This window comes from Echinops telfairi, unplaced genomic scaffold, assembly GCF_000313985.2.
Source record: "Echinops telfairi isolate 266 unplaced genomic scaffold, ASM31398v2 ScPeMD7_7420;HRSCAF=8458, whole genome shotgun sequence".
NCBI lineage: Eukaryota > Metazoa > Chordata > Mammalia > Afrosoricida > Tenrecidae > Echinops > Echinops telfairi.
In genome coordinates, this window is record NW_022111320.1 from 51,162,132 (window position 1) to 51,177,310 (window position 15,179).

The 15,179-nt window shown below is 51.8% G+C and overlaps 2 protein-coding genes across 4 annotated transcripts in view; both read right to left on the reverse strand.

Moving 5' to 3' along the window:
* Positions 1-3,411, reverse strand: part of LOC101660831 (TRAF interacting protein) — a 29,271-nt gene extending 25,860 nt beyond the window's left edge. Inside the window, exon 1 of the mRNA XM_045297712.1 lies at positions 3,209-3,411. Within this exon, the coding sequence (XP_045153647.1) occupies positions 3,209-3,306 (98 nt within the window). The 5' untranslated portion in view covers positions 3,307-3,411. The remainder of the gene's footprint in view (positions 1-3,208) is intronic.
* Positions 3,412-4,691: 1,280 nt separating this feature from the next.
* Positions 4,692-9,391, reverse strand: CAMKV (CaM kinase like vesicle associated). Of its 3 annotated transcripts, none has more exons than XM_045297569.1 (10): positions 9,023-9,390; positions 8,771-8,902; positions 8,526-8,600; positions 8,174-8,312; positions 7,953-8,052; positions 7,682-7,757; positions 7,443-7,579; positions 7,165-7,243; positions 6,851-6,938; positions 4,692-6,583 (listed from the first exon to the last, which is right to left on the reverse strand). In XM_045297569.1, the coding sequence occupies exons 1-10, from the start codon at positions 9,115-9,117 to the stop codon at positions 6,014-6,016; spliced, it is 1,491 nt and encodes a 496-aa protein (XP_045153504.1). In that variant the 5' UTR covers positions 9,118-9,390; the 3' UTR covers positions 4,692-6,013. The 3 variants fall into 3 exon arrangements, with proteins under 3 accessions (XP_045153504.1, XP_004715228.1, XP_045153505.1); XM_004715171.3 differs by having other exon boundaries at positions 7,932-8,052; XM_045297570.1 differs by lacking the exon at positions 8,526-8,600 and having other exon boundaries at positions 7,932-8,052; positions 9,023-9,391.
* Positions 9,392-15,179: the final 5,788 nt, after the last annotated feature.

Below are 15,179 nucleotides of genomic sequence, written 5' to 3' on the forward strand. Positions count from 1 at the left end.
ACTTTGAAGACAAAGTTAGCTCTTCAAAATATTAAAATGCTTGAAAAATGCTATGAGGTTTTACATTTTCGATACTCTAAATTGCCCTCACACCTTCCAGATTTGTGCCATTTCGATTTTCTTTTTTATTTTCCACTCTTCTAAAGCTGTGTCCCGGCTTTGCCGTATCCATCTTGCAGTCTCTGTATAGACTGCACAGCGTCCCATACAAAAAAGAAAACCCGCTGCCATCTAATTCAGCGGTTCTCACCCTGTGGATCGCGACCCCATCGGGGGTCGAACAACCCTTTCACAGGGGTTGCCTGATTCATAACAGTAACAAAATTACAGTGATGAAGTAGCAATGAAAATAACTTTATGGTTGGGAGGGTCACCACAAGATGAGGAACTGTATGAAAGGGTCAAAGCATTAGGAAAGTCGAAAACCACTGATCTAATTGATTCTAACTCATAGTGACCGTATCGGGCAGAGCAGAACTGCCCCTTTGCATTTCCAAGTCTTTTAAAAAACTTTTAAAAAACTGCAGAGTGACTGGTGGGCTCAAACCACTGACCTTATATGGCAGCTCAATGTATAACCAAGTAGCCACCATGGCTCCATCTACAGCTTCCCTGGGAAGTCCCTTAATACCAAGTTCTTTTTCAAATATTTCTTACCTTTCTTATCTTATCCTGTGATTTGTAGGTCTGAATTGTTCTCAAACTTAAAACTATGATGAAAAATAAATTAGTATAACTTAGTAACTAAAAAGATAGCAGAACATCATCTTAAGAAACTAGAGCTGGTATGGTCTGTACGATGCAATTTTCTGGATCAGTGTCCCAAATAACCCAGGAACTGGTCTAAAAACCAAGCCACCAAGAAAAGAAATGTTTTGTTGGGCTGTGAAATCAATGGGATTGAAGGAAGAAGTTCGAGCTGCACTGAAAGCATTACAGAAAACAAGGGTCCAGGAACTGACGGAACATAAATCGAAAAGTTTCAAGAAATCAATGCAATGCTGGAAGCACTCACTTATCCATGCAAAAAAATTGGAAGACAGCTACCCGGCCAACCAACTGGAAGAGATTCATATTTGTGCCCACGCCAAAGAAAAGTGACCCCAAAAGAATGTCGACATCATAGAATAATATAATCAATAACACATTAAGATCACAAGTAAAATTTTGCTGAAGATGTTTCAAAAACAGTTGTATCGTACATTGCCAAGGAGCTGCCCAGAATTCAAGCCTAATTCAAAAGAGAACACGGAATGAGGGATGTCAATGCCGATTGATGTCAGATGGATCTTGGCTGGAACCAGTAAGAACAGAAAGATGTTTACTTCTGTGTTAATGCCTTTGAAAAGGCATTTCTCCCATCCTTAGGAGAAACCTCATACAGAGCCTCATCCACAGAGACTGTGTGGATCATAAGAAAATAATGAACAACATTGAGAATGGGAATTCCAGAACACTTCATTCCGCTCACGTGGAACCTGTACATAGACCAAGAGCTATTCATTCGAATGAAACAAGGGAACGCTGCGTGGTTTAAAATCAGGAAAGGAGTCTACCTGGGTTGTACCCTTTTACCATACTTACTCCATCTGTATGTCTGTATTCTAAGCAAATAATCCAAGAAACCGGAAAACCTGAAAAAGAGTGTGGTATTGGAGGAAGGCTCATTAACTATCACATATGCAAATGATTCAACCTTGTTTGCTGAAAGCAAGGGGTAGTTCAAGCATTTGCTGACCAAGATCAAAACCTATAGCTTTCAGGACCTATTACAACTCCATGTAAAGAAACAAAAATCCAGACCAACACACAACATCATGATAAATTAAAACAATAATAAAAATCCAACTATGTAATGTATTGGACAAATCTGCCGAAAAAGGCTTCTTTAAAGTGTTAAGGAGCAAAGAAGTCACTCTGAGGACTGAGATGCATCTGAACCAAGCCAAGGTGTTTTCAGTCTCCTCGTGGGCACGTGAAGGCTGGGCAGCGAAGAAGATCAAAGAGCTGATAGATTTGATTATGGTGTTATCGATGACTATGGAATAGATCATGGACTGTCAGAAAAGCAAACAAAACTCTATCTTGGAAGAACTACAGCTAGGGGAAGAAAGAAAAGGAAGTACAGCTAGGTGGCTCCTTAGAAGACAAGACAAGACTTCATCTCAGATATTTTGGAAACATTATCAAGAGGAACCAGGTCCACTCCCTCCCTCACTGCCAGCAAACCAATGGCGACTGGTAGTGAGCCTACAGGACAGGGTAGAACTGGCCCCCTTGAGTTTCTGAGATGGTAACTGTCTTTGGGAGTAGAAAGCCCTTCTTTCTCCTGAGAAGAGGCTGGTGGTTTTGAACTTTCTGATCGCAGCCCAATGTGTAACCACTATCCCACCAGGGACCTGGGAAAGACAGAATGTTTGGTAGAGGGTCAGCACAAAATGGGAGAGGACCTTAAGGAGATGGACTGACACGGTGGCTATACAGCAACGGGCTCAAATAGGGCCATTGTAAGGCTGGCCCAGGACCCAGGCAGGGGATGGGTCTGTTGAACCTAGCGGTTGCTGTGAATCAGAATCAACTGAACAGCAACTCACAACAAACCTTCTAGTTAAATAAAGATGATCATATTAGATTTTTTTAAAACTCCAATTAAAGAGTGCTTTCAAGAGGCACCTGCCAAACACAAAGTCCACAGAAGAGCTGAAATAAAAGAAGGCAAGAGCGTGCAGACGGTAAATAGCGACGAGCTCTTAGAAGCTTGATTTCCACCGCACAGCAGTGGCTCCCTCCGCAATGGTGCTGACTCTCAGCACCGTTTAGCCAGTAAGGGGCCTTCAGAGGGAAAATGTCTTTTGAGATCTGCCAGCAGCTACTTCCAAGAGTCTCTTGGCCCCAAAGCACCCAGGGAACAAGCTGCCAGACCAGGTGCACACTCAACAGAACTCCTTTGAAGTGAACCTGGGTTTTCGGGCATCAGTGAAATCACTGACCAATGAGATGACGGGGGTGGAACCACTCCAAACCATTCAAGTAAACCACAACCAACGCCTACCGAGCAACAAAACTGGCTCGTTAAGGGGTAAAAGCTCTCGTCGGCCCGACCTCACCACAAAGCTGGGTTCCGGGATCGCGTCGCTAGGAGGCCCGAGGCCCCCCGGCCCGGAGGCCGAGAGAGGCGCGCGCCAGGCCCCGACTCGCAGTCACTCACCACTGCAGATGGAAAGTGTGGCCGCAGTGGATAGCGGCCACGTCGCGGGAGTGATCGAAGAAGTCGGAGCAGATCGTGCAGAGCGCACGGATAGGCATAGCGGCGGCATTCAGGAGACCCGGGTAACCAGCGCAACCACAGCCGGCCGAGCTTCCCCGCTGCACCTCAGCTCCTTTCAAATTTGGTTCCACCGCATCGCTTCCGGGAGCGAACCGGAAATGACGACATCAGATCCGGAGACGAAGCCGGCAGCTGGATCCTGGATTGGGCGAGCCAGCCGGGGGCGGGGCTTGGCGGCTCGCCGGCGCGGGGTGCTGGGTCTGAACGCGGGATCGTGCAGTCCCAGGGTCCTAGGGCTTCCGGCTGTGGGCTGAGGTCCGCAGAGCTTCAAGATCCGCAGCAACCGCGCTCCTGGCGGGGCTCATCCTCAGTTGCGACGTTCTAATCCCAAACCAGACTTGATATGAGATGTGTCGGGCATGGGACCCTCAAGCCCTAGTGCGCGTAGGATGGTATGATGATCTCGATGGGGAGCGGGGCTCCCCTCCCGACACTCTGGGCAGTTTGGGACGGACACAGAGGCCAGCCCCTGGTTTCCACAAGCTAAATGAATGCCTCACCCGGTCAACCTTCTGGCTCAGTATGATCCTCAAAGGATGACAGGAAAACCCTAACGCTTCTGCACAGCTAATGCCACCCTGGCTTTGTCCAAGCAAGGCATGACATCCCTTAGTTTATAGACCCAGAGCCTAGGGCAGTATCCTCATTTTAGCCCCCAGGAACCGAGCAGACGCTTGGAATTTATGAGGTCTTGATGTCCACAGACAAGTGGTGCACACGGGGCACTAACACAGTCTCCTCATTGCCACACCTGAGGTTGTCCGTGAGAGAAAGTAGCATCCCTGGTGAGCTCACCTGGGCCCATCTGGGCTGGAGCAAGTCTCCAGGTGACCCAGGGGTCTGGACCCTAGCTTTGGCAGTGTTGCATCTCCCATCCTTAGGAGAAACCTCAGACAGAGCCTCATAATTTAAAGCTGATGTGCTCCAGCTGAAGTAGTCCTGGAAGGACGTCCATTCGGGCTTGCGTGGAGAAGCTCAGGTGTTGTTCATAGAAAAGACTCAACTCTGAAGGCAGCAGAGAACCTTGGTGGGATGCCCACCTTGCCCTCTTCTCCCCAACCCAGGGGAGCCCATTGTGGCCATGGACAAGGGCTCACCCTGTGTTGGCTGGCCCTGGGTAGGTTCCAGCTCTATGCCCAGATTAAGACAAGCAACAGGAGTCAGCAGAATGGCCCAAGCCCTGGCACCTGCATGGATGTCTGGAGTCCACACCACGGGCTCACCGGAGAGAAACATGCTGCGGCTCTCAGCACAATTTCCGGGCACGGAGTACAGGCCACAGCGGGATCTGCCCCCGACTCCCCCTCCCCACCGCTTTCCAAGGGCCCTTGGATGGAGGAAGCAAAGGCAAGAGGGTGCCAGAGACTTTCACAGGGTGACGTTTATTTGCCAGGTTCAGCAGGCATAGTTAACCCACTGGCCTTCTCATACGTACACGCGCACACATGCGCACTCACATACACGCACGCACGCACACCAGAGCAGACCCACAGGCATGCAGGGAGAAGGGCAGGACCACCACAGAGTGCCGAGTGGGGGCTGGGATTGGTATGGCGGCCTGCCCAGACTGTAGTGGGGTCTGACAAAGGGTACCTGCCAGAAAGATCCATCAGGGAACTAGGGGCGGGGTGGGCTTGTTCTACTTCTCCATCCCAACAAAAGCAACTCATCGCTTAGAGGGTCCTGGGCCTCCCTCAAAGCCCCGAGGGAAGGGGAGGTGGGCTGTAAGAAAGGGTGGGTGGGAAGGGTTCCACTCTTCTGTTGGAATGGGAAGGCAGAAAATACACCAGGGTAAAGGGCAAACCCCACAATCATAGTCTATGGGGCTCTGCCATGAGGCAGCCACGCTCAGATGGAGAGGACGTAGGGGCTGAGGGTGAGGAGGAAAGCATTTAGGGAGAGCAGGGGCCGCTCAGTCCTCCACTTGACCCAGGGAAAAGACCCCACTGGGCTGAGGACCTGGGTGCGGGGCCTGCACACTTTGCCATATCCTTACTGCTCCTTTCCTTTCCAGGCTTATGGGGCTTGGGGGTCCAGGGCAGCCCATTGCAGGACCCAGGAAATGACACGGGGATCTTGGAATGGCCTTCCAAGGCCAAAGATGGACACTTCTACCCTCCTACTCACTGTTTCCCACTTCTGAGGGTCCCCGCAGGCCCCCTGCCACCCATCTTCTCTGAAAGAACACTGCCCTAGTTTTCTGCATCCTTCATTTCAGCCTGTGTCCACTCCCAGAGAGAACCTAACCCTGCAGACAGGGCCTCGACAGAGGGTGAACCCTCAGGGCAAGTGCCCCTGTACTGGGGTATTGGGGAGGACGGGGGCCCACAGGGCCTGACTGAGGGAATCATGAGGCAAGAAGGGATGGGAAAGGGGAGCAGGGAGCTCCTGAGTATCTCTGGAGCAGCATCCCACAAGGAACAAGAAACTGAAGCTAGCAAAAGACGGAAAAGCCACAAAGAATCCATGCAGGGGCTGGGGCCGGCCCTGCCTCTGGCCTGCCCATCACTCACACACATACACATGGGAGAGAGACAACTTTCTCATGGCTGCCAGCTGTGCCCCACCCTGGGGGGTGGGGGCCAGGAGGGCATTACGCCAGCGACTATATACAGTGAGAAGCCCCATCCACTTTCCCCCCCACCTCCTGTCACTTCCCCACCCTCTCAACACCAGCCTGCCCCCTCAGCTGGCCTCCTTCCTCTGAGACTCCTGGACACAGCCAGCAGTCTCCCCGCCTTTACTAGAGGAGAGCGCCTGGCCTGTGGCACCCTCTGGGACTGTGCTGTCCGGCTGGGCCAGAGCCGGCTCAGGGGTGACAGGTGACATGGGGGCCAATGTGGTGCTGCTTTCAGTGGCAGGCACGGGGCCCTCTTCTGTGGCTGGTGTGGCTCTCCCGTCGGTGGCCGGGGTGATGCTCCTGTCGGTGGCCGGGGTGACACTCCCGTCAGTGGCCGGAGTGGTGCTCCCGTCGGTAGCCGGGGTCATGCTCCCGTCAGTGGCTGGGGTGGCACTGCCATCGGTAGCCGGGGTGGCACTACGGTCAGCCGAGGCCACACTCTCATTCTTTGCAGCAAGACCAGGGTCACCCTCGGTGGGTGGGGTTGGGGCGGCCCCGCTGGCGGCCGCACCCGTGGTCCCACCGGCAGCTCCCGGGGTAGCAGTATCTGTGGCTGGGGCAGGCTGGGCAGCAGCAGCGCTGGACTGCTCCGGCGCCCGGAGCCGTTTCATGAGCGTGGTCACTCGGACAGCCTTCTGGAAGGAGGACAAGGGAGAAAGGCTCCCGGTGAGCTGTTTCAGAAGCTGGTCTCCTTCTCTGGCCGTAGCCAAACCCAGTCTCTTCTGTGGTGCCCGCAGCTGCCACCCTCGGCCCAAGGGCCCAGCTGCTTCGGAGGCCAGCTCTAAGGCAGGGACTGCGGCTAGTGGTATGTTGAAAAGCTGTGTGGCACGAGCAAGAAGCCCTGGGAGCTCCAAGAAGCACTTGGACCCGCCCAGGAAGAGAGCCAGCCACAACGTACGTACCTTCCACTTGGCCCTGGCGAAATTCTTCTCAATCTGGGCACAGACACCATCCTTAATGTTCTTGTCCGAAGCAGCGTTGCCAGAAATCCTAGGAAAGATGAGTGTGTCTGGTCCCGAGGGGGGGACGGGCCTCTGTGGAGACACTGCCCGACACCCCAGTTCCAGGGAGCCCCGGGCAGGGCCTCCGGGGTCGGTGGGAGCTCAAGGCCTGGCAGATGGGGCCCTGAGAGACGTGAGGAAAGGGAGGGAATCGAGTGTTGGTCCTCTTCCCTGAACCCACCTCCCATCAGCCTCGGCCTCGGCGCCCTGCTCACCACTCATGGGAGATGGCCTCCTCCGCAGTGATCCGCTGGTCCTGCTCCACCTCCATCAGCCGGGTAACCAGGTCTTTGGCTGAGGACAAAGCCAGGAAGGGGGCACAGTGCATGTGTGCCCGTATCTAACTGTTGAGGGGGACAATGGGGCTACAGTGCAGGAGTGGAATCCAGCGAAGGAGGTTGTGAGCAGAACCTGTCCCCTACCCCTGCCCCCCTCACACACATACACACAACACACACACACTCCCCCAGCGGCACACGGTCCACCTCCGTACCGGCCTGTGAAATGTCATCCCAGTACGGAGAGTCAAACTCATAGTCTCCAGCCAGGATCTTTCGGAAGAGATTCTTGTCATGGTTCTCGTAGTCATCTTCCTCGACCTCCTCGTAGAAGGGTGGGTTCCCTGAAAGCCTGCGTGGGGATCAAAGGGTGGGGTCACTGGGGGACGGCCGCCGACCATGCAGGTTCCCACCCCGCTTGGCTCAGAGCCTGCTCCCCTGCCCGTCTACTCACAGGATGTACATGATAACGCCAATGGCCCAGCAGTCTACAGGGCGTCCATACCGCTGCCGGCCTACCACCTCGGGGGCTGGAAACAGTATCCATCTGCCAGTTAGTGGGTGCTGGTCTGGCGGGGCCCACTCCCTCCCTGGTGCCGGACACACTCACGCCCTGCACGTGGACTTAGTTCCACCCAACCCACAGCGGCCGCTCAGAGGTAACCCGCCATCCCGCCCTGCCCCTGTCTCCTCCCCCTGCTTGCCCAGGTACTCGGGGGTCCCACAAGGGTCTTTGATGAGGCCGTTCTCCAGCTTGGCCAGGTGGAAGTCGCTGATGACGATCTTTGAGTTCTTCAGCCGGTTATAGTAAACCAGGTTCTCCAGCTACTCCCAGGGGGTGCAAGCAAAGGAAGACACCATGAGGGCCTCACAGGCCACGTCCAGCCCCCAAGGTGTTGCCCGGCCCCATCCCGGCAGTCCACGGACCTCCTGACCACGGCCTCACCTTGAGGTTCCTGTGTACGATCTTGAGTGAGTGCAGATAGGCCACTGCCTCCAGGACCTGCCGCACCACGTTGCTTGTGTCTCGCTCTGAGTAGTAGCCCTGGTCCAGGATCCAGTCAAACACCTCCCTGCCCGTGGCCCTGAGGGACACCAGCCCCTGAGCCGAGTGGGCAGGACTCAGGTCAGGGGTGGGCTTGAGAGGGGTGCCTGTGCCGGGCAGCAGGCTGGGCAAGGCACAGGGACCTGGGACCCTAGAAAGAGGGCTTTCCCTGTGTCCAGAGGGTGGGGCAGGTGAAGGCCCTGGGGCCTGGGGAATCCTGAAATCCCAGACCCCCCACCCCCACCCCACTCACAGCTCCAAGAATATGAAGTACTCCTTGCGGGTCACAAACACATCCACCAGCTGCAGGATGTTGGGGTGCTTCACCCTGGCAGTGAGTCAGTAGTTAGGGCCAGGGCAACCCCAGAGAGAGGCTCTGGATGCCACTGTGGGTGTGGAGTAACTGACCAGAGACTGATCCTGCCTCAGGCCGCATGCCCACCGCGCCCTCCACCGCTACCCCCCACCCCCCACCCCACCCCCCAGCCTCACACTCACATCTTGAGGATGCCTATCTCGTTCTTGGCCGCCTTCCGCACTTTACGGCCATCTCGCTTCTGGAACTTCTTGCATGTGTGCATCTTGCCTGTCGTCTTGTCCTTGGCCCGGAAGATCTCACAGAACTCCTCGCTGCAGCCGACAGGTACCCCACTCAGCCCCCCGACCTGCATAGGGGCTGCATTCTGCTCTCCCTCCCTCTATCCCCCCACCTTAGCCCCTCCCACTTGCCCACTTGCCCCAGTGACTCACGTCTTGACGACCTGTCCCAAATCATATCTGTCGGTCACCTCCGATGGCTGATTGTAGTTCTTCTTGTCACCCAGAGTCACACACCCAAACGGCATGGCCGGGCCCTGAGCTGTGGGCAGAAAGGCCTGGCTCAGCTGTACCCTTCCCCTCTGCTCACAATATCGGGGCTGCCTCTGGGAGACCCTAGGCTGGCTTGGGCCAAGCTAAGGGCAGAAAGCCCACCAGAAAGGGATAATGCTTAGGTGGGCTCAGATTCTACCCTTGCTTTTCTGATTATACCTCTGGTCATCGGCTTGGCCACCCAGGCTGCCACAGCCCCCATTAGGAAGACCGTTCAAGCAGGAGAGCCAAGATGCTAGACGGGTTTCGATGAATTTAGGAAAGACCTGGAGATCTATTTCCAAAAACCAGCCAATGAAAACCCCACAGACCATCATGATTGATCCAACCTGCAGTCCATCCTAGGTTAGGAGGTAGGTGGGGGTGGTCCAGGACCTAGCAACCTTTTGCTCTGTTGGGTTGGGTTCTCCATGAGTCAGGGGCAGACTCCATGGCACCTACCACCACCGCCGCCGCCACCACCACCACCACCACCAAGGGCAAATGTATGAGACGTATGTGTCAGAGGACAGTTTTGCCTTACACGCCTTCAAAAATCTCTACCAAAGGATCTCTTTATGAAAAATCTCTTGAAATTGCGGCAATGTCACAGATGAAGGGGTCTCTAACCACCCCGCCCCACCCCTATCAGATTGCCAGAGATGAAAAGGCCCGCAGGCCCCAAAGGCAGGTGAATGTGGGGAGCAGAACACTGTCGGCGGAAGGTAACTCTCCTTTGGAAGAGGTTTGACGGGAAGTTATTCATGTGGAACATACTCCGTGAACCACCACCTAACCATGCCAGGAAGTCCAAAGGAGTGCTGTCTACAGGGTCACCGAGCTCGCTAGTACAACTAAAGTATCCAAATGTGAAGCTCTGGGTTCTGGACGTAGACATACACTTCTGAGAACATTTCCATCTCCCCCCGCCGGCCCCGATGAACTCCGCACTCGATCGACACCGCGGCACCACGGCGGTGTGGGCATCCCTGTGGGACTCAGCCTCGTGCCTTTTCCATGGTTTCTTTTTTGCTTTGGGGGGTTGCTTTGCATTTAGAGATGCAAGAATAGGGTCGTCGGATGGAGGAGGGCATGGGTTTCCCAGCAAAACCCTCTGAGGAGGGCATCCCTCGCTCCCCTTGAAGAGCGAGCTGGTACCTGAACAAGATGGGAAAAATTCCCTTGGTGCAATTTTCCTGACCATTTTCTGACCAATGTGGCTTTCGCTTTTCTTTTTTTTTTTTATTATTATGATTTTTTTTTTTTAACATTTTATTAGGGGCTCATACAACTGTTATCCCAATCCATACACACATCAATTGTGTAAAGCGCATTTGTACATCGTTTCTCAAAACATTTTCTCTCCACTTAAACCGACATTAGGTCCTCATTTTTCCCCTCCCTCCCCGCTCCCCGCTCCCTCATGAGCCCTTGATAGTTTATAAATGGGTATTTTGTCATATCTTGCCCTGTCCGACGTCTCCCTTCATCCACTTTTCGGTTGTCTGTCCCCCAGGGAGGAGGTCACACACAGTTCCATGTAATCGGTTCCCTCTTTCCTACCCACTCTCCCTTTACCCTCTCTGTTTTGCCACTCACACCACTGGTCCTTAGGGCTCATCCATCCTGGCTTTCGCTTTTCTTAAAGCGTCTCCATAACAAGCCCTCATGGTAGCTCTGTGCCCTTTGAGAAAATCCATGAAGATGGCCCCTTTGGGGTCCCCCAAAGCAGTGGCTATAGCTTTCTTCTTTTAAAAAAAGTCATTTATCTGAGGCTCTTACAGCTCTTATAACAATCCATACATCAATTGTATCAGACATATTTGTACATATGTTGCCATCATCATTTTCTAGACATTTACTTTCTATTGAGCCCTTGGTATCAGCTCCTCGTTTTTCCCTCGTGAACCCTTGATAAATGATAAATTGTTATTATTTTCATATCTTATACCGACCACCGTTTCCTTTCCCCCATGTTCTCTGTTGTCCGTCCCCCTGGAGGGGTGTGTGTGTGTGTGTGTGTGTGTGTGTGTGTGTGTGTTTATGTGTCGATCATTGTGAAGGGTCCCACCTTCCTCCCCTACTCTCCCTACCTTCCCCCTATCCCTCTGGTATCACTACTCCCATTGCTGTTCCTGGATTGCCACACCTTTCTGAGCTGACCTCTTTGCCCAGCAGATCCCCTCGAAAGCCACTGTTTTGATTGGACCCTGCTCTCTGGATCATCTTGGGTGATCTAAGCTTTATGGCTGGTTATGATTTGTTCCATACGATCATCTTCATTAACTCCCATCTTGCTTAAAAGACCGATGGAAAGATTAGCCCTTTGAGCTAGCCAGACTTCCTGCAACACTTTATTTGAAGGCACGCTGATGGAGCTAAGGCAACTGTATCACAGAGAGAATCTGTCTGCAGCCATCCACTGATTGCAGACATATCTAAACACGGCTTGTTAGTCCATACAAACCCAGGCATGTATGGACTAAAACCTTAGCAGCAGGACTTTTTAACTTACCCTCGCATATACCCTACAAAGGAGTCTACTGATGTATCAGGATGTGCTCATAATCTCCCAAGAACAGGGCCCTTGGACACCCTTCGAGCCTGGAGCCCGACTCTCCCTCATGGCTCATCTTTCAGCCAAGGGACGGACAGGGCTGTCATATTGGTCCAGGGAGGGAGGTCGATGCTCATGAGAACCATCAAGCCTCTAAGATAGAAGGGACATTTGCCCAGGAATAAAGTCAGAAGGCAGGAAAGGGTAGGAGGGACGGACACACAAATGGTCAAGACCCGAGTAGCAGGAAGGGTGCTGTCACATTCCAGAGGTCTCAGTCCACATCACAAAACAAAAACGCGTGTGAGTTGTTGGATGGCAGTCTGTCTCCTCACAATAAAAAGCCTTAAGGGATGTGCGTCGTGGTCACGTGCCTAATTGCTCCAAACTGGAAACAGACTGAATATCCAGCAACCGAAGGAGGCACTGCGGGCCAGTCACATAGTAAAATGATCCAGCCACGATAAATTATAAAACAGCAAGGGGGACACAGAAGGTGCAGCTGAGCCCAAAATCCCTTGTGGCAAAGTTGGGTGAGCGCCCAGCTGCTCACGGGAAGGCTGGAGGTGGGAAGCCAGCCAGAGGTGCCTCAGAAGAAAGGCCCGGCCACCTGATTCTGAAGAACCAGCACCGAAAGCTCTCCAAAGCAATTCTGACTTGAGAGCAACTTTTTTTTTTTTCAATAGTTAGACCCAAGCATGGATCCCTGGTGGCGCAGTGGTGACACATTGGGCCGCTAACTGCAAGATCAGCAGTTCGAAACCACCAGCCACTCTGCGGGAGAACGGGAAGGCTTTCTATTCCCATAGCGTTACAGCCGCAGAAGCCGACAGGGAGAGTTCTGCCCAAACAGACTGGATGACGGTGACTTTGGTTTGAGTCACAGGTAAGTGGATGGTGAATCTCACAAACACAGTATTACGCAGGGGTGGGGATCCATACGAGGAAGCTTGAAATTGTTCATAGAAAAGTGGAAGAGAGAGAGAACAGAATTTTTCCAACAGCTTGTCCAAGCCTCCTCATACATACAGTAGGAGGCCCGGTGGCAGAGTGGGTTACCTACTGGCTGCTAACCACAATGTCAGCAGTTCGAAACCACAGCTGCTCTTTGGGGGGAAAAAAACGAGGCTTTCTACTCCCATTAAGATTTACAGTGTTGGGAACTCACGGGGGCAGTTCTACTCTGTCCTGTAGGTAGGTGGCAGCACGGGGTTGTTTATCCATCACAACAATGCCCCTGCGCATTCTTCAAAGGGGGGGGTCCCATGGGGATTGACCGAGTGGCAGTGAGCGATTTTTGTTTTCATATGTGTAGTATGATTGGCATCTATACTGTTTACCCACTGCTATCAGATCCATTCCAACCCTTATGACCCCTAGAGGACAGAGTAGACCTGCTCCCTCGGATTTCCAAGACTGTATCTCTTTCCCGGTGCAAAGAGCCTCATCTGTATCTGGAGTGGCTGGTGGTGGGTTTGAACCACCGACCTTGTAGTTAGCAGCTGTATTCCTAGGGCTCCTTTTAGGGATATAAACACAGTTGCAAAACCATAAATAAAGCTCGGAGTCGGGTCAGGGTTACCGCAAAGAGAAGGGGAGAAGCGGTGACAGAATCTGGACACATGGCGGAGGGGACTCGGGAGCCCATTTCTGAGCCTGAGTGGTGGATACACAGGTGTTTGCTTTATCATAATTTGTAAAAATGTACACACGAGATTTGTGTATATCCCTGGATTTTTGTTATAGTTCACAATTTTAAAAAATAGTAATAGAGAGTAATAGAGAACCCACAAGGTTCTCAACTTCTGCGTCTTGACCCCTTTGGGGGTTGAACGACCCTTTCACAGGGGTCACCCGATTCATAACAATAGCAAAATGATAGTGATGAAGTAGCCACGAAAATAATTTTATGTTTGGGGGTCACCACCACATGAGGAACTGTATGAAAGCGTCGCGGCATTAGGGAGGTTAAGAACCGCTGTAATAGAGAGTATGGTCAGCAATACTGAGGAATATTACAAAGACTACAGCACATCAGAAATGTGCTACCATAGGCCAGCCCCTGAGATGCACCGTTAAGTGAAAAAGCAGAAAGACAGAATGGAGCCTAGAGCATTGTACTCGCGAGGTAAAAATCTTAAACGCTTCTGCACGGTTGTCCATGCATGAAAACGTTGCCGAAAGACACTGAAGAAAACAGGATTTTCTTTGAGTCAAAGAATTTAGTGGCAGAGAGACAGGTTCTCTCTTTAAAAAAAATTTTTAAATGGTTTTACTAGGGGCTCATATAACTCTTATCACAATCCATACATACATCAATTGTGTAAAGCACATGTGTACATTCATTGCCCTCATCATTCTCAAAACATTTGCTCTCCACGTAAGCGCCCAGCATCAGCTCCTCAATTTCCCCTCCCTCCCCACTCCCCTGGCTTATCCCTTTTGTTTATTAATTTTCTGTTAGCCTTTTGGTGACATACTTATTTTTATTGATTTAATAAAAGCATTGCTAAAAATAATTAAAAAGAATAAAAGCTTTTGAGAATTGACAAGGGCAATGAATGTACAAATGTGCTTTACACAATTGATGTATGTATGGATTATGACAAGAGTTGGATGAGCCCCTAATAAAACGATTAAGAAAAAAATTTTTTAAAGCATTGCTTATGAAAACACGCACAACAAAGCACCAATTCAACAATGTCTACGGGAATAAATCAGTCACATCATTCTATTCTTCAAGTGACACCCCCTTGGACTGTGACAGACTTTCTCAAAGGACACAGGACATCGTGGGGGCTTATCAGGAAGAAGTTTTAAGGAAATTGAAAACGGCATTGGTCAGAAAAAGTCTGGGAAAGTTCCGGCTCAAGAAATGCTTTCCCATCGCGACAATGCCCAGCTCATTCTTCAAACGCAGCCAGGGCTGTCGTCCTCTGAGGATTCCGTTGGGAAATCTTACCTGACCCACCCTTCAGTTCTCATCCAGCCCTCAGACGTCGCTGCGCCCCCCACCCCCCAAACCCAAAGAACAGACCGTCTGAAAGGCTCTTCGTGTGACTCGCTCAAGGGTACAAGTGCTATTTCGATGGGGCGTAAATCAAGGGATGCAGCGTTCCTCAGGGAAGGCTTAGAGAGATGCAGACATCACCTTCAGAAGCGTGTGGACCGAGATGGAGGAAACGTCGAGCAATAAGAGCTTCGCATGTGGACATTTTTGTTGAATAAAGGTTTCGAGGATTTTGTAGCAATACGTTTGGACTTGCCCTTGTGTCTGCATGCATTTCAATGGAAAAAAAAATCACCGATATCCTTTTCCAAACGACTTCACCACCATCAGTAAGTATTTAATGAGTACTATCGCAGCACAGTACTTGAGGGACTCCTCTGAGGGAGAACCCCATCTGGGTGGAGAAGGGTAGACATTTTTAAGAAGCGGCGGCAGTAAGCCTGGACCTTAAGGAATGGTTAAGGGTTAGGCAGAGAGCACGCAGGGCAGGC

Coding starts and splice junctions, on each gene's coding strand:
- CAMKV (XM_004715171.3), bottom strand. CDS start 9,117: ATGCCGTTTGGGTGTGTGACTCTGGGTGACAAGAAGAACTACAATCAG. Junction 8,053..8,173: donor TCGTACACAGGAACCTCAAG/GTGAGGCCGTGG, acceptor CCCTGGGAGTAG/CTGGAGAACCTGGTTTACTA. Junction 7,758..7,931: donor TGGGACCCCCGAGTACCTGG/GCAAGCAGGGGG, acceptor TACTGTTTCCAG/CCCCCGAGGTGGTAGGCCGG.